General features: G+C 42.8%; 1 protein-coding gene across 3 annotated transcripts; it reads right to left on the bottom strand.

Moving 5' to 3' along the window:
* Nucleotides 1-848: 848 nt before the first annotated feature.
* Nucleotides 849-12513, bottom strand: LOC112566718 (transmembrane protein 45B-like). Of its 3 annotated transcripts, none has more exons than XM_025243049.1 (3): nucleotides 12382-12513; nucleotides 3700-3967; nucleotides 849-3472 (listed from the first exon to the last, which is right to left on the bottom strand). In XM_025243049.1, the coding sequence occupies exons 2-3, from the start codon at nucleotides 3935-3937 to the stop codon at nucleotides 2715-2717; spliced, it is 996 nt and encodes a 331-aa protein (XP_025098834.1). In that variant the 5' UTR covers nucleotides 3938-3967; nucleotides 12382-12513; the 3' UTR covers nucleotides 849-2714. The 3 variants fall into 3 exon arrangements, with proteins under 3 accessions (XP_025098834.1, XP_025098837.1, XP_025098835.1); XM_025243052.1 differs by lacking the exon at nucleotides 12382-12513 and adding an exon at nucleotides 7049-7280; XM_025243050.1 differs by lacking the exon at nucleotides 12382-12513 and adding an exon at nucleotides 4227-6842.
* Nucleotides 12514-21943: the final 9430 nt, after the last annotated feature.

The raw sequence follows: 21943 nt of genomic DNA, 5'->3' as shown, positions 1-21943 counted from the left end.
GGAGTGAAAAAACTCAGAAGACATCATTAGCGGACAGAAAAAAATGAGGTAAAGAAGAAATAAAAAAAACACCTCCTGACTTGATGACTCTCGGTGTGTGTCGGTGTCGGTGATGGTCCATAAAAAAATACTTACTTACAAAACTTGCGGGTGATTCATGATTAGAAGTAATTTAGGTTACTACTGTTGAGGTAATGGCAGACAGGAAACAGAAGGGAATGAGTATTGTTCAGAAGCAGAAGGATTGGTAGAAGGAATTCTATTTAAAAAATATAGTTTGAAAAGAAAAAAATCACCTTGCAAGATTCGCCAAACACTTTTCTGAAACCATGCAATAACTGCTCGTAAACTGATGTCGAGCATGATTTATTCATTTTATAAGAGACAGACAGAGAATATATAGAAACAAGGAGAAAAAGTTAAAAAAAAAAGACATAAGCTCGAGATAGAGAGACATTTGCACAGCGAGAGACCAAGAGAGTTTGATAGTCAACCGACAGAAGGACAATTGACATAAATGATAGACAAACAAACAGGCAGGCAGAGATAATCAAAGTGAGGAGAATAATAAAAAAAAATAACGGTAAATGATATCGACAGATATAATCAGCAGACTGACAGACAGACAAAAAGTCAACCTGATTAATTACCAAAAAATGGACGAGTTTACAAAGTAGACAAGTTCTTTCCCGTTCATTCCTCTCGTCTGGCTAAGCAATACATCTTTCAGTCCTTGTGTCCATCCACGCCACCATCCATCCACTCAGTTAAACTGGAAGATGCGCATTCGACACAGCTGCAGAAAAAATGTCTTTCTTCAAACATTTTCTGATGGCGAGTGAATAAACAAAAACAAAAGATGCTTTTATTCTGTCTGTGAATGTTCCACATTAATTTAATTGTTGACAATATTTTGACAACAAGCAATGGAATGTAAGTTGTTTCAAAACAACAAGAAGTCGGTTGCTGCCAAACTGGAATGGTTGCACTGTTTTTTGTCATCGCCTGTTATTGTCATCGCCTGATATTGTCATCGCCTGTTATTGTCATCGTCTGTTATTGTCATCGCTTGTTATTGTCATCACCTGTTATCTACCATTTTCTCTGCGTGCATACGTGCGTGTGTCGGAATGTGTCATGTGTCAGTGACAAAGTGACAGTCAACAAGCCGGCAAAAGACAGCAACAAATCATGACATTCACACAAATATTTGTTCATTGATTTGTAACTTCTGGCATCAGAACGCAAACATCAATCAATCCGTCCTTCCTTGCCACGGTTGAGTTACAGAAGTGGATTATACAACAAAAGTTCAGAACACAACAACCATCTCTCAGGTACAATCACACACACAGTCACACATGCGCACACCTTTAAGGTCGGTACAGACTGGAATGTTCCTTTGATAAAATGTTTGGTTACAAACTGTAACTAATTTCCAAAGAGTCGCTCCTCTATTCTTCACAACCTTCCAGTCCTTTCCTATTATGCTTCAATATATTCATCGTCCGTCTGGTTAATTTAATGGTCTATAGATAATGAAAGTCGTTTATACAAAATGAAGTAATAAAAAAGCAAATCATGCTGTTGCAGTCCTACATCACATTAATGCTTCTACAACCTAACGGTTCTTCACGAAATGACATCGCAGAGCAAGAAAATCTGTCAAAGTGAAATCAACAAAAAATTACAGTTTAATTCTTAACAATAACTTGCAATTCCTCCCAGTGAAGCTGCTTACATCGGTGTCATTATGTGATAGATTATCTCAACTACTGCTAAATGGCAGGAGAGGGAGAGACAATGGGAATAATTATCATTTGAAGGCTTGCTTTGTAGAAAATATTTAAATTTAAATACAAAAAGAATAACCGTCTAGTCTTCATACAAAAAGTAATTAACTTGAAGCCAGTGTATTGATTGGAGTCTGAGAAAAATGTCATGCTAAGCCTCAGGAGATGTCAGAACCCTATAAGTAGCGCAGTTGCCTTCCTTTCACCTTGTGACTGATGGTGGTTGTCTCCCTTGGATCTTTGCTTGCTGACTGCTGAACAATTGCGGACCGTGTTGCAACGGGTAGAAAATGTTTGATGTTTGATGTTTGATGACTGACCTATTCCTCCATGCTGGCTACTGTACTGAAAATGTTTGTACTTTTGGTACTTTAAAAGGGTAAAGGTCATTCTCTAACCTTTTCGTCACTGCCTTACCTTCCCCAACCCTCTATGGAGTCAGGTGCCATTCCCACCAGCTGAGCCGACTGGGGGAAAAGTTTCATGAATTGAAAGACATTTTAGGCAGCAGCTACATTGCTGTGAAAGATTGTTCCATGAAAAGTCAGTTCACTCCAGTATCGACAGGTGAGCGACGATGATGCAACTCTAAGAGATTGTTCCCATCATCAACAAACACAAAACAGATTACTAGCTGAGCATTTGAGCTAATGATTAAGAAGCCACATGACATTCTGACATGTATACTATATCTAAAAATAGATTACAAATATGACTATAAAACGGTTTGTCACAAGTATATACTCATATCAAATTTTTGGTGCAACGCTAACGATAACCTTCGGGATTTCCATGGTAACACAGAGCGAACTGCTCGCATCTTGGACGGGGTGGCAGGGTTTTGCGAATCATACTTCCCCTGAATGTTCTCCATCAACATGACCAAACAACACACCAAGAGTCACGAGTGCATTAACAATACTACTTCCGGTCACGTGTCTCGAATCCCAGGTCGCTATTGGCGGACTCGTGGTTGTTAGCGAGAGTAGAGATGCCCTTGTCGTTATCTTTGTAGACCTTCACGGGGCTTTTCCCTGCTTCCGCAGCTTTCTTTTCATCAAGACCAAGCTCGTCTTCTTCGTCATCATCGTCGTCAGCGTAACCATCGCTGCCGCCGCCACGCAGCTTGTTGAGCGGCACGTGACCGAGGGTGGAGTAGTAGGCGGAGCTTCGTCGATAGCAGCAGCCGATGATGGCGCCCACCGTCATCATGAGGAGGAGGAGGATACCCACGTGCCAGGAGAAGCAGATGACGGCCAGCATGAGGGCGTGGTGGTCCTCCTGCTCCCATTTCTCGGCTCCGGGGACCGGATTGTACAGGATGGTCCCCACGGCCCAGAACCACGTGCCCTGCAGCAGCGTCAGCAGCGCCCTCAGCATGGGCAGCACGGGCGACTTCCGGTACGCTGCCTCAGCGGCCACAACCAAGATGGAGATGCCGATGACGTAGAGCAGAAGCGTGTGCAGGAGGATGTCCAGGGAGCTGCGCCCGAACAGGTGGAACTTGAACAGTGCACCTTCCACCAGCAGGGCCACGATGATGGAGGCGTAGTCGGCGCCCGCGGGGGCCACGTCCTTGTAGACGAGGATGTCGAAGACTCCAGTCAGGAGGTAGAAGAAATACATGGTGATGTGCTGGCCATTTCCGGCGGAAGTAAAGTGTCCGGAACTGTCGAAACCTGCATTGTAAAAAGGAAGGAGTTATTTTCACTTTGTGTGTGTATATATCTTTTTATTTATTTATTTATATTTTATTTATTTATTTTTGCTGCAACTGCGTGTGGTGAAGCAGAAGATGCACTGCTAGGCATTTCATAATAACAAAAGTAAAGGAAACATAGATAACTACACAGTCTTCAATCGTAAAACCTCAATGGAGAATTCGTGTTCGCCAGAAGCATTTTACCTCCAATAAACTCCACGATAATGCCGACGACACAGAGGGACATCTTGACGACAGCTTCCACTGGAAATGTGCGCATGCGCGGTCCGGAGCAGCAGCCGCAGGGGAAGGTGGCCGTGGAGTGGAAGCGCTTGCCTGTCTTGCGACACAGGAAGTAGCGCCGGAAGACCTGCACCGTCCACCAGGCTCCGAACAAGAAGAAGATGGAGCCGGGCAAGGCGTGACCTCCGAAGCTTCCCATGTTTGCCTCAGTGAGTCGGGTTCACTGTAGCTGTCATGAAATAAAAAATAGGAAAAAAAAAAGAGTTAAATACAAAAAATCATTTATTTGTTTAAAGACTGTTTTTTCTGACGTGTGACAAGTGTATTTTTAGCATTCTTCCTGGAACCGTTTTAATCTGCAGGACATGAAATAATCAGGTATGGTAAATTTAGATATCCAGTGATTTATTGAATCTCAGTAAACTGCTTTAATTGCAGTGAAGGTGGGTTAGTCAGAATGCCTATTTAAATAAAATAAATGCATTTACCACTAAAGCTGGGACACTGGGGATACTTCCACACTTCACCAGGTGTTAACACGGAGCTAGGTCTCTGATGAGTGTTTGTCCTTTAAACTATTAACAGGACATCAGTATCGATCATTTAATTCAATCTGCACGTTCCTGAGATTCGTTTACAGGTCAATCAAGCTACATTAATTCAGTCCTCACGTTCCTGATTTAAAAAAAAAATCTGAACAATTGTTTTTTTCCATGACCTACATTAGATTTTTTTTTAGGTCAACACATAGAAAGCGTTACAGGTGTTATATTAGTCTTCAAAAACTTAAATATCCCTTATGGCTCTAAGATATCATTCAGACTATCCAAATAAGAACCACATGGCAATGAAACTGATCGAAAGGAATAATGTTTGGAAATCAATGAACTGTTTCTGGAATCTCGTGAAGAATAACGAGGACTAAACTAAATATCAAGACCAAGTGCCGTGTGTAGATGTCGGGCGTTAACCCTTTTGTGTGGCCTGGTGATTGACTTTTCTGTCTACATGGGGAAGGCTGACAAAGAGACCGATTCTCGGGCGTTCCCACCGCCAGGACGGGAAGCACGGAATTTCGATGTTACATTTGTGGAGACCTGCACGAAAGGTTACTCGCGCGGGTTGAGCGTGTCTCTCACTGACTGGTTGTTCGATCAGCAGCAGATGGAGCAGCGCCACCCGGGGGTAGGTTTCAGGTTTCAGCTGCATTCACACTCAGCAACACAGGGCGAGATCAAGATGCACGACACTGAAACTTTAACATCTGCAAGTTGTGACACGAGCTTGTCTGCCCACATGTCGTAAAATAACAGTATGTTTGTCTGTGTGTGCGTGATGTTCTTTTTTTTACGATTAGAATATTCTATTGTAAATAATATCCTACACAGAATATTCTATTGTAAATAACATCCTATACACTTTGGATATTAATACGCTGATTATATTTTTATTTTTTTCGTGTTCCTCTTTATTCTGGCCACAGATGTTGCCTGTGATTTGTCCCCTGACATCGACCTGTTTGTCTGCACCTTCGTGTTTTTTTTTTTAATACAGCTTACCTTCTTTAGAAGAGGTTTTTTTCTTTCTCTCTCTCACACACATAAAATTTATTTTTTCAAGTTTGTCATCTACTTCCTGCCTAGATTGCAACAGGAGCGGGGATGCATGTTAGTTCAGCCTGCATGTCCTGGTTACAAATTTTATATAATTCTGGCGTTGTTAATTTTCAATTTTCTTTTATCTAAATTATATAAACTCCTCATTGGTACAAGGAAACAGTCATTTACAAAGAAGAATCCCATTGTAAATTATCGGAAAAGCATCCGCTGGTTGGAAATGTCGCGCCTGCGAGTCACACCGTGCGAGTCAAGCTTCAGACAAAATCGTGACTTCACAATCCGGAGACACAGACAGCCGACGGAAATAAAATGCTACTTCATGCATCCCGATTTTTTCAGCTCCCCACTTCATCCCCCTTCACCTTTTCCCCCCAATACGATGCCTCAGACGTTGGTCACGTGATCACCGCATGGCTCTAGCTCCGAGTGACATGTCCTTCAACTGCCCTAATCTGCAGCTTTATCTTGAATACAAAATAATTATTTTTAAAGGGATCCAATAAGGAGGCTATAATCACGGAATGTTGTACAAGTGTCAAGCTGATCCCAGCAATGTCCATTTTTTTTCTTCCTCATCCGGTGTGTTTCTCCAGCAAAATCACACCAGGACGTATTTCTAACATATTTACGACGCCATTGAAGATACAGCTCCGTGTGTTTGTCAACCGAGGGCACTCCGCAGCTGGATTCTGGAGCTGTTAGCGGCTTGGAAACCACTTTGCTCATATCAGCTTCCATCTGCGCAGCAAAGCTCTCGTCGAGCTCGCGTCTGTACGGGAGTATCCCTCGAGACACTTGCTTCAGACACGCATTTCGCGAACTCTGGTCATTCTTGTAGAAACCCGGATGTGAAGCAGCCAGAATGAATGGCAGCACCGTTTTCAATAGAACTAGTCACAACAAAACAGTCACATGGGTGGATCATCGAACGAGAGTTTTAACCAAATACTGTTGTACACATCAGGAGGAAGGACAAAGAAAATAACTCGGTCTAACACCACGATGATCTCCAGAACTCAGGGTTAGCCATGTCGCTAGGTCTTGTCATTGGAAGCCGAGGAAGACCCAGGAGGTTGCAGGATGTTCCAGAAGTCTTGCTTGCGATTCACAGGCGTGGACAGAATACTAGATAGGGGCTGCAGAGGTAGGGAAAACATCACGGGAAGGGATGCAACCAGGTTTATGTACTTTCCCTGAAACAACCGACCGACTAAACAAACTGGTTAGTTCTATTTTACTCAGTCAGCGAAGTTTATATCGCGGCGAGTTGGTTCACCTCTGAAATATCTAGAGAACAAACTTAGGTATCCCGGAGACGAGATGTGAACCCACAACCCGCAATTTTCACTGAGTATGTATGACGTGTTTACTGTACCACTGAGCCACCGGGCTACTCATTTGACTGACCGACCGACTGAACGGACGAGTGAATGAACGAAAGATCAACGATCAAGTAAAAGACAAAGAGACAAAACAGCAACAACACAACAAACAAACAAACGGACAGGCGGACTGTCGAACGCATTACACTCTCAACAGCAAATATCTTAAAAAGACTGGTCACAAGCTCGAAGTCAGTCAATGAAGATGTCTAATTTTTTTGTTGTTGTTTTAAACTTTTCTGGAATTAAACTGCAGTATCACTGTCTACTCGGGTGTGGCTGCGTTCACTGTTCACTGCTAGCAATTACCTGTCTCGTTAGTCCCAGTAATTAGCTCGGGGCGCAGTCACGTGCATACATTCCAGGACCGCGCCCGTTCTTTTGCTTCACTCCGAGAGAAGAAGGCTAGCTCCTAAACTGGTTTAAATGACCACCTGTCGGCCGACGAAGATGGAGTGAGAAAATACAGTCAGCCTTTATTCTTATCCTCACACAGACGGCTGATGTTTTGTTTTTCCATCGCCGTCTCGATGTTGTGTCACACTGACATGGAAGCAAAGTTTCTGTGTTTAGTAATCATATGCATGCAGGTCGTGTTAATTGACTAACGAAGATAAAGTAAGGAGAGTCACATCTGTCTGATATTTACATACACAGGTATGTAATATAATAATAACAACCAGTTAGAGACTTGGACCTCCAGTAATGAAATTACCCGGATGAAGATTCATGAGTGGAATTTTCAACTGTAACTGATGTCAGAACAGTATACTATGACTTTGTCTGAGCTGGAAGCAAAGGGGTTAATGTATTTGGCGCCAGCGAGTGTCTGACTCTTGCTAACCCTTCAAGTGAATAATCTGCACTCAATGATGATGCATACATTGCAGGCAGCTGGCTGTTGTGTATTGAGAAAACATCTGAACTCGAGACAATAACAAAAACATGTTTTAAGCTTGCCAGTATGCAAATACTTGTGTGCACTCAACATTGTGTGACATATAATATTCCACACCTGCAGACCTCGTAGTGACTCTGAGGAAGATGACAGTCAAGAGGTTACAGCCAAGTTAAACGGGGGATAGAGAGAGCGCAAAACTAGGGGTTCGATACCCGTGTGGCGTACCGTTTTTTCCCTAGTTTATTCAGATGATGAATAAAGTCCGACCTTTTCAAATTGAGCTTCGCACGGAAACGTAGAGATGGAAACCACCCTTATAAAAATCTTGTCCCTAAAAAAGTGCGATTTCTACTAGCTCCCTGCACAACGATCAAAAAGTCCGAGGAAACAACTTGTATCTAGTGATACATCATGGACAGATCTTTGTCTTGACATGAAAGTGTCTGTGAAGATTTGAGTAGAATATTAATTGACATACGGTAGGAAACAGAATGACATTTACGCCCTAAGGTCAACATTTATATTCATGGTTCACTGGAGCGGGGAGAACTGTTTGAGGTCGAGCTACAAAACCCTGAATATTCAAGTCACGTGTCCTCGTGACAATCGCTTCATCGCCTCCGTGACTTGCCCGAGGTCAAGTACGTGCTCATTCACTCAAGTGCCGGAAACATAAAGTATCCCCCATGACCCCCAAAACAAAACAAAACAAAACAAAACAAAACAAAAACGAAACTGTTTTGAAAACAATACAAGGCAACAGTGTAGTTGATCAACAATAGTTTTGTTCTGTGTCTTCTCAAGAATCCTCGAGCTGTCCGAATTACTCATCAGCTGATGAAGGAGCTGAAAATAACCAGACTCACCAACAGTCGCCGATGAGCTGCTTCATCAAATGTATTACAGAGGCAAGGAAAAGATTGGGGGCAGGGGAAGGGGAGGGTCGACTTGGGGCCGGGGAAGGGGAGGGCTGACTGGGGGCAGGGGAGGGTCGACTGGGGGCCGGGCAAGGGGAGGGCTGACTGGATCAATCAGAATGCCTAACGAGGGCCCTACCGCCACCGGCAGGTAGATTGATTGAGGTCTGGACTTTCTGGACTATCACTCCATCGATCTCAGGCAACGGCTCAGGTGGAAACACACGGAGGGCAATGTGACTTGGAGCTGATTGAACCGCGGACCAGGTGCCGTTCACAGCTCACCTGCTTTTGCCGCGGGATTCCTGCTAGCTCACAGGTGTGATTGCGAGGGTTTGACTAGTTTACCTGTTCAGCCATGGAGACCAGACAATGTCGCTAAGAGGTCGCAAGTACCTTTGGGGGGGGGCTGTATACCCCATTACAGGTAGAAATATCCCCTTCCCTCTCCCACAACAGACTGCAAGACCTTATTTCTCTATCATTGTTCTCATTTTTATAACCTAATGCCTTTTTCTTGTGAAACGGTTTAATCGACTTCAAATTAAACGAAGTATGATGGCGTCTTGTGTAACATTGGTGAAGGTTTTTCTTTATCTCTCAGAGATCATGTTTGATTGATTATGCCTGTAAAGCAACATGTTTTTATATTTTTTATGGTTTGCCAGTATTTAAGCAAATGTTCACCTTCATATGTCCCTGTGAGGTGTCGATAATCAGTCGTGCGTGTGCATGCTCCGGTGTGTTTGAAAGAGAGAGAGAGAAAGGGGAAGAAAGGTGAGACTGAGCTATTACTCCATGTTGCTGGGTCAGAACTTGTAAGACAGGTTGTGTACGTGTTTGTAAGAGGATATTATGGATTTATATGTATACTGCAATAGAGGGAAGAGGAGGTAGGGTGGGTGTTCACCTCCGTGGTGTAGTAAAGCGTGTATTTCAGTAGACAGGTAGGTGAGCAGGAACCCTTCAGTTCCACTAATATGTAGGTAAGTTTACATTTCAGTAAGGATGTAAAGTAGTGTTTTCTGTTTCACTGCATGTTAGGTACTATAGTGGATAGTTCAGTACACTTGCACTTCACATTACGCACTATAGTAGATATTTCAGTACACCTGCACTTCACATTAACGAATAAAGGTTATATTTCAGAAAAAAAGCAAAAACGACTGCTTTCAGTTCCACGTTAAGAGTAAGTAATACATAATAAATGCCGGTGAGGGGAAACAGGATTAAAGAAGAAATGAGTGTTTTCAGATCCGTTGCAAATTAATTATTAATAATTATGGGTTAGGAAAACGGAGCAGTGTTTCCACTTCCGTTGCACATGACATGTTAATAGTTATTTTTAGACGGAAAGGGATCTCAACGAATTCCTGTATAACATGGATGTTGGGAAAGACCCACCCTCGTGTGTGAACTTTCAGAAAATGTCCTGCTGACCTTTATAAAACACTGACAATAATTCATTTCTGTTGTTGTCTTATAGCGATGATCGTAATTGTTATTGTTATGATGTTGATTCTGTCATGACAGTATTTACAGGTTATACACAGACTAACATGTTCCTGTACAGTTGATTCTCGACTTACGATGGTGTCACGCCCCTGTAAGCTGCGTTCACTACAACTACTGAACATCATAGCCTAGCCTGCCTTACCGTGCTCAAAACACTAACTTTCATCTCTAAAAAATGTGTTGAAAATATTATGTACAATGATTAATATTCAAAATTCAAATTCCACAGAATGTTTATCTCCTTCGCACCATCGTAAAGACGAAAACTCGGAAGTCGAACCATCGTAAGTCGGGGACCGTTTGAATAGTTTTGGAAGTCGGTCATTTCATATCAGTAGTATGAGTAGCGACTTGCAATTAATGTGTCTGTGTGTGTGTGTGTGTGTGTGTGTTTTATTGAAGATGTCAAGTCGTCCTTCAGTGATAAGATCGGCGATAAGAATCACAATCGTGTGATTTAGTACCGAGAGTTGTGGAGGTCCAGTTTTCGCCCTGTTGTATCTCAATGCTATTGTAACGCATCAAGTGGACATTAATAATAATAACAGCAGAAATTTATAGCACACATATAAATGTAGACCCAATAAACATAGTCCACAGACATAGACCGAGAAACACGAAGAAACAGCTATACAGCAACACTACGACAGATTATTCGAGTATTACTAGGTTTGTAGGTCAGTCGGGTACCCTGATGACAGACGAGTGATGCAAGTGAAAAGTGAGAGACTTGTGGTTCTCCACACTATTGTGTGTTCAATATTACTGTATTGTTGACCACACATCATCACACGTGTAACTCACCACATTACACAGACTAGAAGCAAGGAAATTCTGTTCATCTATCGCTGAGAACTTTTACGACATCTTTGACCTATAAAGCTGCTGTCAAGTTTAACCTTTGACCCTGGTGTACCCACTCACATTCCTCTTCTTGACGGCAGGTGATTCAAAACTCAGTGCTTTTGTACCTTTTTGTCTGTGTATGACGGCGACAGAAAGAACTCGGTACTAAGGGATTTATTTTTTCTTCTCACGAATTATCGCGGAAGACGATCGTGTGGGACCCTCCGCCCAACACGCAGCAGAGGTCGCGGGGTCAGTAAGGTGACCACATCATGCTTCACTCCACAGCCAGAAGATGTCAGATTGTGTATATTTACACAATGTGATGACACAATAGTGTTCTATAGTTATAGTACGACAGATCACAGAAAGCAAACACACGGCCATCTTGCTTCTGTTCGTCACGTGCCTACATCAGGAAAAACCTTTCACAAGTTGTTGCACCGCAAGAGGAACTCGAAATGAATGAGGATTACCGAGACCTCCAGCAGGGAACCAAAGCTTTTAAAAAAATACTAAAAATAATAAAGAAATCGTGCAGACTTTAACATCACGTGACACTGTCTCAACTATTGTATTTCTCGTACTAAGATGTGAACTTCACGCAATTAAAGTTAAATTAACTATTGCTTGATTTATTAGGCAAATTTCTGTCCATACCGGGAACTGTCCCCACAAGCTGTCCAAAACGGTCCCTCCCCGTTTTTTATTTTTGTTGTTTTGTTTACAAATCTCAGCTTCCGGCGTTGCGGTGTCATTGACCCGTCACACGGTATTCAGGTGTAAGTCTGTACACCTGTCACACACAAGCTGGTGTGTTGCCCTGTATTTCTTGAAAACCTCAACAGGAACATTCCAGAAACACCTACTGTCGCTGTTAATGCGCATTAAATACTCGAACTTCCAAATAACAAGACTATTTTTGTAAAACTCTCTACAAAGAATGGGGTGGAACATCGGTGTGTAACCTCCCAACAAGCGAGCTGGTGGTTATCGTTTTCTTAACTGTACACACCGGTGAATATGTTTTGCAACACTGTTGTTTATACGTGGCGATCAAGTACTAGTAACCAAACGTAGTGAGCAATGTGTCCGGATAAGAAGACTGAAGAAGAAACAATGGCTCGACTCTCCGGGTGACTAACGGGTGAGTAGGAACACAAGGAAACATCGATCTCCTCCAGTCGATGAAGGCTCGTTGCCAGTAACCGCCCCACCCGCTGGGAGCACGGTGACTCGGGTGCAGCGACAGCAGAAACTGGCTACAGCTAAAAAAAATATTTATGTCCCTCATGGGAGAGAAGGAAAGAGGGAGAGAGACGGATAAACACAAAACGCGTTTGTGGTCGAGCTGCAGCTAATGTAGAAGAGAGAAAAAAAAAAGCACGGGCGAGTGTGTGCCGAGAGACAATCTGTCTTTTTAAAGTCTTTTTAAGGCGAGAAAGACGGGAAGAGCTACTCACCTGTATGCCAGGTAGACAGGCCGCCACAGCAGTGCGATGCCACGCATGCGGCCTGAGCCCACAGCTCGCTGCTTAGCAGGCTACACACCGGTGTCCCTCGTTTGTCGGTCCCCCCTTTAAATATGGATGGGCTGAGTTTTCTTCCCTCTCTCTCTCTACGCATTTTTCTAAAGTCTTTATATTTCTTTTCTTGCCTGTGTGTGAATGTAGGGATGTGTGTGTGTGTCCGTTTATAGTTATGTTGTAAATAGTAGACATAACATGTTATTATTTTTATATAACTGACAGACTCATTAATTAATCTCTTTATTCCACCTTCCTTAAACACACACACGTGTCAACAAATATTTATTTATGGAGCTTTCGAAAATGATAATGCAATAGAATCAATATCTTTCTATAAATTCTCACACTCTGTGTCACTCACCTCACCCTTCCAGACAATGGTTCTATGTTTTTGCAGTTTTCATCAAGTGGGACATCGGTGATGTGGGTTAATTTGTCATTATTAATGAGACGGATTGAAAGATGCTGGATCTTTCTCTTTATGCAACATCTGTATTTCTTTCAATCAACAGTCAGCAGTACAAACCACTTTCAATTTATGTCTGTGTTGTGAGGAAAAATATCTTTATAGTCTCTCAACGTATCTTCTCGCATCTCGTTGACAAATTATAAAACAATTTCTAGTGTTTGTATGTGTGTGTACTTGGGTTGATATGTCTCGTGTATGTGTGATAATATTTATGCCGGACGATATTATTTGTACCAGGCCTCGTATTTCATTTGTTGCCCGCTTCATATTTACAATACAGATAAACATAAACAAATGTATCCATTAATCATCGTCTTCTCGAGGGTGAGTCAGAGTTGCTGCTGCAGAATGTATGACACGTGACGCAGACGTGTCACAACGTGTCTTTGCGACTCGACGGCACGTAATTATCTCGCGCACGTAGCACGTAGCCCGCCCACTGCAGTGCGTGTGTACCCTACAGGTGCATGTGTGCGGAAACCATTTTTAAAAGTTCTGTCAACCCCTGGAGAGCCTGTGTCCGCTAGCTTGTGTCGTGGTTGTCATCTATCATCTAGAGACCAGCTACCGACATCAGAGATACACCTCGACTGCTCCGTGTACCCGGGGTAGGATTAACGGGGTAGCCTCATCAGCTTGAATTATTGACTTGTTTGCAGGCAGAAGCCAGGCAGGGTGTGTAGACCCAGCAACACAACAAGAACACGATTCCAGTCAACAAGGCCGCCTGCTACTTGCATCAGAACATTGACTCTGTCAGTGAGTGCTTCTAAAGCTAAATAGTTGGGTTTTTTTGTTGTTGTTAGAAACAGTTGGAAGAATAAATGATTAAAAAAAATAAGCATCAGCATGCTACCTATTACATTCTGATAAAACATACTTAGTATCTTATTACCCACAGAGAGACCTACCTTTCCTCGTGAAGAACAATCTAGATTGAATCCTCTTGTACAGATTGACCAGACCTGATTAGTTCATCATCGATCACAACTCTTTTTTTTTTTACTTACAATCTCTGTTGGCCTCATCCTTCTATTTCTACTGAAATTAAATATTGTTTCTTTGACCTTATTGACACTGAGTTCTGAATTATTGTCTTTGAACTAAATGATCTACTGGTCTACATGCGCTTGGTATTTAAAAACATCATTTTGAGAGATACACTCCACCGAGGTCATCAGAGGTTTTGAAGATGACTTGTTTTGAACCACATGATCTGATGTGTATAGTGTGGAAGGAGGCTGGCACAGTCCCCTCAGATGATGGCGGTGGATGGAGTACATTTGATGTGCGAGTCAGCTCAGTTTTACTGGCCCTAACCCTCCCAGGTACCCCTACAAAATGTCGGTCAGGTAGTCAACGACCGTTACAGATCTTTCCGGTGTTATTTGTGTAGTTAGGTCACAAGATATGCTTCAATGGTACTGAATACAAGTCAAAAAGCTTTGAATAGTCGGTGGCTGTCGGTAATCAGAGGAGAATGTATTACAAGTCTATTGCTGGCCTTAAGAATTTTATTGCGGTTGTGGACATTGAGGTCGTCAATGGTTTGCTGAGACCCGACAGCTTACAATTTCACAAGAGACAAACAGACAGCAGTCCTCAGAGATAGACATCCGTGATGAAAGCTTGTGGTAGTTGGTGGTTGTCGCTTTGTCAGCGGAGAATAGCGAGACTACAGGTGGGATAGGCCATGATCAGTCAGACCCAGAAGCAATATGAATGAAGTGTCTCATTTGCATTCACACGGAATAAGTTTTGTCCCTGCGGCTGGGAGACGACACACATGACTAAAATATGGGTCGTGCTGACTTCAGATAGAGCAAAATAAAATCCCCCCCCCACCACCACCACCGAAAAAAGCAGCCAGACAGCCAACCAAACCAACAACAACAACCTAACAAACAATCAAACCAACAAACCAACAACAACAACAACCACCACCACCAAACAACGAACCAAACTAACAAACCAACAACAACAACATGGCTTCCAGTGGGTTAGCCTGTTGATCGCTCAGAATTTGTTAGCAATATCGTTGTTGTTGTTGGACGGTGGGTGACTATAGACATAAGACAGGTCTACGAGAGGGTGTAACAGTGGCGTAGACTGACGACTACGACTCCAACATCAGGTGAACACACAGACACCCTATGACCAAACAAACAATATCATTGTTCACAGAAGTGCACACGACACCTTGTTTCTGTTTACCACTGGCACTGCAGTCTCCGTCAAGTCTGATACAAGAAAAACTATCATTGGCTGTGGTGTACTCTGGAACTTCTCTGTGAGAAAACTCTTAAGAGTAATAGCCGTATGGAGCTCATCCACTTTGTGTAACAAGCTCTGTTCGTTATCTGTGATAATAGATGACAGAACAGACTTACAGTGTCTGCCTTGTCCGCTGTCGAACACCTTTTTGTCTCCATCATCAGCTTCCCTAGGGCGGAGACCATCAGTCGATGGTGGGGCTGCCATAGTCTACTTGTAAACTTGAGGTACGCAGACAGCAACACACAGGAATACTAACAGGCAAAAAAAAATTCAAGCTTTTGGCAGAAATTCAGAAAGATAAAAAAGGATGACAGGACCAGTGATAGAGGAGCCATAAAGTGAACTCACTAAACAAATGAACAAAAACAATATGCACTGTAAGCATAAAAGTATACAAACAAGTACATAAACAAGATTCAAGATTAGAACTTCCGTGAAGCGCTGTCAGACATGAGCCTGTAGGTTCAATAGCCGAGCCTACATTAACATCGATCACACAACAGACTGAATGGCAAATGTCGCAGCTTCTTACACGAAAAAATAATATGGAGCCAGCTAACTGCCAGATAAAATGTGTTTAATGAAGACAACTTCCATCTACCATCTGGTTCTGCAACATGTCTTTCTCCCCGTCAATGAGTTTGGGGAAATAAAAAGACTTTGAGTGCGTTTGGTGTTTGTGTGTGTTTGTGTGTGTGTGTGCTTGTGTGTGTGAAGTGATAAAGTGATGAAGGGGGGCACAACTCTTCATTAAAAATAAATAAATGATAGATGGTTAAAATAGAGGGCCTTCTATAAGAACATTGCTGGAGTCGAGTGACAGTCTTGTGTCTTCCTAGACAAATCATTAGCTGTTTCGTATTAACTTTTTTTTTTTTTTTTGACTAACGGGCATTGACTCACAATACATCTCTATTTCTCTCACTCATACACTCAGGTAGACCTTAATTTTATTGTTTCTTTTGTAATCAAATTAGTTGTGAGTTTGGAAAAAAAAACTGATGGAGCTGCACGTGCAGAACAATAAACTTGCTCCGCACTCGTCAGGCAAACATTTCATGGACGGCACAGGTACAACAGCTTGGTCACCTGACTTCCACCCACACTGTCAACACATCACGAGAGAGAGAGATTGATTGACAAGAGAGAGAAATAAGTAAGAAAGAGTGAGAGAAAGAATCACAGAAACAGAGAGAAAGAAAGAGAGTGACAAGCACAGAGAAGACTCACACAGATACCGCCCACCTGACAACACACCTCAGTCCCCATTATTTCAAGTTTGCCGCCTCCGCTCCGCTTGTCGCTCCGCTGCCGTGCCGCACTTCTACATTAATATACATCAACCCGCGTCCGGTATGAAGTCACGTGGTCAAGAAAGAATAAAAATTGCACGTGTTGACACGAGACAAACAAGATGATATATACACCCTGTCCCATGAGAGGCTTGTACCTGAAGTGAACACACCTGTGTCACGGGAGCGAGGTCACACCTGACTTCACTTTAACACCTGGTAATCGGGGGGTTAATTACAGGTAAGCTGTTGGTGATGTTTCGTAACTGCTGGAGTGTGGGAGGGGAAGGTGTGGAAGTTTTTATTCGCAGTAAACTTGAGGTAACAAGACGAAGGGTATCCAAGTTCCCACTTCACCGGTGTGGAGGTCGGCAAACATAACACCAGGTATCTGCAGGTATCTGCATTTTGCAATAGCAGGACATTGAGTACAGGTGTACTAAGTTACAGCACGCAGATACTCTTACTTTGTACTACCTCTGTCTTACATTCAAGCCTAAAGTTGTATTTAAGATCGTCATACTGACATGAAGATGAAGAAATGAGATTGTTTTCATAGACATTCGTCTCTTCGGTTCTACCACGCGATCTTTATTATGAATATGTGTGGTGAGTGGGTGAAGGAAAGAGAGACTTAACCTGAGTTTATAGGGTTGTGAATGGGTAAGGAATTCATGTGTGTGTGGGTCACTCATGCGTTAGTTCGCTAATTGTCTGTCGATGTTTCCTCGCGTCTCTCATTTCCTTTCGTTACAAGCTAATATTGTTTGTAGTGGAAGTGAGAGAAAGGTTTTGAAAAAAAAATCCTTCAAACCATCACTCCTTTTTTTCTGTCTGCTTCTTTCAGCTGACAATGAACAAACTGACCTTTGACCCTTTTAACCGCAGGCCTGTTGAAAGGAGAAGGTGGCTGAAGCCAGTGAGGAAAGTCTTCAGTCGAACTTGATACGTCGCGAGTCGAAACTCGTTCTCGAATGTCGATATTTTCTCTCTCCCTTACCCCGACCAACACACACACAGAATATCATTTTTATTTTCATTTGTATGAGATAATTTATGTTGATCTAGGAGACAAAAAAAACTTTGCAGCTGCTCCTCGTCCCAGCCACTCCTTTAACGATGTTGCTTAGCGACACAAAAATGCGGATAAGACTTTGACCACAACTGTTTATTTTTTATTTTTAAGACATTGCATTTGCGCAACACCATTGTATAAAAAGGATATGCGATTATATAATTTCTGTGCAATATGTGAATCACTCCACAGTGAAAAAGACTGACGACTCAATAAATATATTTGTTTATACATCCTTACCTCCGTCTTCCACCCCGCAGTAACTCCAGGCATCAAGTTTTTTTCTCCTCTTATCTCCACTGTCTTTACCTTGAGAAGTCCGGTACTGACCAACCCACCCATTCCACAAAAAGAGAAGCTTCTCAAATTTGTATTTGACTACACTCAAATGTTTGCTAGCACAGTTTATCATTTATACAGTTGATCATGGAGATTGATTTTCAGACATCAATAATAGCAGACATTAATTACCAATAATAACATTAATTTTTTTAATTAATTACTAATAAGTGGCAATATGATAGCAAAGTACAACAGTGGAAGTTTCACCTGGGTGAGTATACAAACAGCACCGACAAGGGGCGCGGGGTGTGCAGGCTCACCTGGTGTGGTTGTGGCTGTCAGTCGATTTCTGTACCCGGCCTGTCTGTATACCTCCTGTTCAGCCAAGCGTGCAAGAGGAGGTGGGTAGATGCCAACAAACCATAAATCATCAGCACTGGGTTATACAGAGGCCAACAGGTTTGAGTCTCGCAACGCTTGGCGTGTAATTTTTTTTTAAATTTTTTTATCGGCCTTTCTACCTGTCTGACCCACTTCCTCCCACCTCCACCCGGCCTCCATCTACAGGTACACGAATCGACAGATTATATAGTGTTTATGGGCTAAGTCTTCTTTATGGACACCAGCTTAGTAGCTCTCTCTCTCTCTCTCTCTGTTTTGGTTATTTGTCATTGATATCTCCATCTCTAGTGCTACTGGAATACCTGCACCCCAGTGTGTGATCATTTGTCCTGCCCTCTCATCCACAACTGATCAAGATAGTATCAGGATGTGCTTGCAGATTCAAAGCCATAAAGACTCCATAACTCTTTCAAAATATGTATTAATAACTGTCACATTTTGTACTTAGTCTTCCTGTTCTCTCTGTTGATATCATACTTTATTTTCTATTAGTTTAGTAACCTAGTTTATTCTCCCTCCTATAACCAGCGAGGGCTAAATGAAACTAAAGAATTACCTTTGTCATTGTCATGTCGTTGTCTCCCACTTTCTGTCCTTCTCTCTCTCACACACACACATGCATGCTATGTTCAGGTTGGAGAGCCTTGGCTCATTACCGCTCACCTTGCAAGTCGGTCGATCTACTGACCTAATCTATTGACCTAATTGATATTCTCGGGTACAAGCGGGTAGCTTCGAAATATTCTTCAAGACTGGGTGTCCTGTCCTTATAGTTGTCAGGGAGGCCGGCATGTTACAGGTAAACAACTTGTACCTGGCTGGGGCACGTGAGACCTGGCACGACCTGTCTCACTAACTCACGCGCTGTCAATTTGCCCGTTTTCACAGTAAACAAAAGTTTTTGTTTGTTTGTTCGCACATGGCCACACACCAAAATATAAACGGATTCGCCAAACACTCGACATGTTGGTGTCTGCTGAATTAATTAATGACTGCGTTAATCCGTTGTGTACGTTAAAGTTCTCATTTATTTTCTAATGAATGGCTTAAACTAAATACAAAATGTTTGTTTTTGTCCTCAAATTCTGGATAAGACAACCCCTTGTATGTTCTCAAAGTACAGACCTATCGCCATGCACAGGAGTTCAGGCTCGTGAGGTCACGTTGAGCATCATCTGCCACAGACTTCACGAGGTATTAATAAATGTATCAACTCACCATCCTGACCTCATCCTGTGTTATTGTGTATCAGGATGTTTGTTTACACCTATATCTCAAGGACAGGAGTGAGGTGTACTATACTCAGGTTCTGGGGAATGGCAGAATGAGTTTCAGCAAATCAGAAAACAATATACTTGACCTTTAACCTGTGGGATGACCACTACAATCACCACCCGGAGCCAAGGTGTAAACTGTCAACAATCGAGCATTGGTGTTTAAAGGCTTACTTAACTTAATTGTCAAATAAATGTCCCCCAGACGAGTAGTCGAGCGGTCCCGGGTACGAACAACGGAATAAGGTTTAAGCGGGTGGCGGGGACGACCACGGGTAAGGTCAGGAGGTACTTTAGTTGTGGATGACGAAACACTTTACGAGTATTGAGAGGAGCAGGTAAAGTGCCCCGCTAGGTGTGGGGGGACAGGTATAAAAATAGACTAGGACCCTCATAAAGCTTTGCTCTCGCTCGTGTTCTGTTTGAATTCGTTATTGTGCACACAGGCTGTCGGTCAAGAGAAGGATATTCTCTCCCTGTGTGTGTTTGTGTGTGCGTGAGAGAGTGTCACCGAGCTCAAGATTTAAACCAAACAGCAGCCTTTATAGTTATTTGATAAAGCATTGTCCATATATGAATGTAGACTATGTATACACGGTCGCTGGCCTTCATCTGGCAAACAGTATATAGACTAACTTATAGTCTGGCTGGGTGAGCAGTTATTTAGCGACCCACCATCCATATCATCGGAAATACACCGATGTATATACAACTTATTAGTTGATGACAACCTGCCTTTGCTTGTTTTCCCCCACTTAATTATTTCAGGATAATTAACTGTACACACCTGTGTGCTGATAAACAAGCTGTCAACACGCATGGATTAATGTACCACCTTTGAAATGTATACTGTGACGGAATGTATTAGTCAAGGTGTGTGGAGGAAAAGCTGTGTGTAAATAAATCTTGTCAACATTTTTAGCTTTATGGTGAGTGAGCGTGTTGTACCTGTCTGGGTGACAACAATGTGCAGCCAAACACACTTGTCCTCCTGCTAACCCAAACACACCTCCAACGGAAAAAACGAGTTTTAATAACTGTAAGAACAAAATTTTGCCGTCGAGCATTGTAACATTCATAATATTAATCTTCTGAGTTTTATAAGAACCGAGGGCTCTTTCTCTCTCCCTGATACATAAACTACAGCTTTTCATGATTTTAATGGCAATAGTTTGCTGGATCTTTAACGTGAATAATAAAGTATAATACGAGTATTGGGGCGCCCTGTAGTGACTCACTTGTCACCGCAGTAGTATAAAGGTCTGGGTTCAAATCTCCTCTCAGGATCACTCTCCGTAGGTGCCACCTGTACAACGACAAACGTGTCACATGATATAAAGAGCTTCATGTGGCAGTGTGCTCCCCATCCCCCACCCCACTCCCATCGGCCTCCTCCCGCTTCCCTCCCAGTGCCTCCTCCATCCAGCTGTAAAACTCGATTGTCTGCCCCTGTCCCTCCGTTGCTCACTGGATGGCGGACGTGTTCCTCGTCACGTAGCGCCACGTTTGGCGACGTCCTCAGGCTCGCCGGCGATGTTTGTCTGTCTGTGTGTGTGGCATGCTGTGCATAACCGGATGGCGCCTGTACCACGTGACACAAAAAATAACAGGTCAAGGTCTCTCATTTTCGAGCGTGCACGTCGCAGGAGATGATCGAGCTTGCTTGCGATCGTTCTTCAAAGCACGAGCTACTTTCCCTTCCGTCATCTGCCCACCCCTCCTCACCCGTAAAACGTGGAGGGAGAGGAGCGTATACGTCAACACTTTGTTTATACCCTCCAACTGATTAATTAACTCTCCTTCCCCACCCCTCCGCACAACAAATTGTAGCTTGCTCCGGACTCTATCACCAACTCCCTACCCACTCAAGTCTCTCATCTTGATTATTTCAATGTATCGTGTTAATATCTCACACCAACGTCAGTGTTCGTCAATGTAATCATCTAAAGATGTTATCCGACTGAGCCAACGACAAAAGAAACTCTGGAGCCTCGTCTGGCAACAATGGAGCGGAAGACCTGGTTCGGCAAATGTCAGCCAACACAAAACTGATGACGACCGTCCTTAATGGTGGATGGAAAGGTGGTCGATGCTGATGGAGACAAAGGGAAAAAGTACTGGCCGGCTAGTCTCGAAAAATAAAGAAAAATGTTGCTTATGGCTGGTCAAGACAGTCCTACAAATACGATACAAAATATCTGTAGTAATCATTTTCAGGAAGTTGTTTTGTCTGCCAATGGTAACAAGAGAACATCATTATTAACATTAATACTGTCTCTGTCACAGACACTCGCGTGCACGTAGTCGCCTCGACATTTGCTCGTTCTTTTACTTCACAAAAACAACTCTTATCGTTACTGGAGCCTGATATACTGGTCTCCCATCCATGGCCCATCTCCCAGCTCCGTAGACTGGGCTTGTTGAT

The sequence above is a fragment of the Pomacea canaliculata genome, linkage group LG6 (assembly GCF_003073045.1).
Source record: "Pomacea canaliculata isolate SZHN2017 linkage group LG6, ASM307304v1, whole genome shotgun sequence".
NCBI lineage: Eukaryota > Metazoa > Mollusca > Gastropoda > Architaenioglossa > Ampullariidae > Pomacea > Pomacea canaliculata.
The sequence above is the reverse complement of the archived record's forward strand: the minus strand, read 5'-3'. Positions and strand labels throughout refer to the sequence as shown.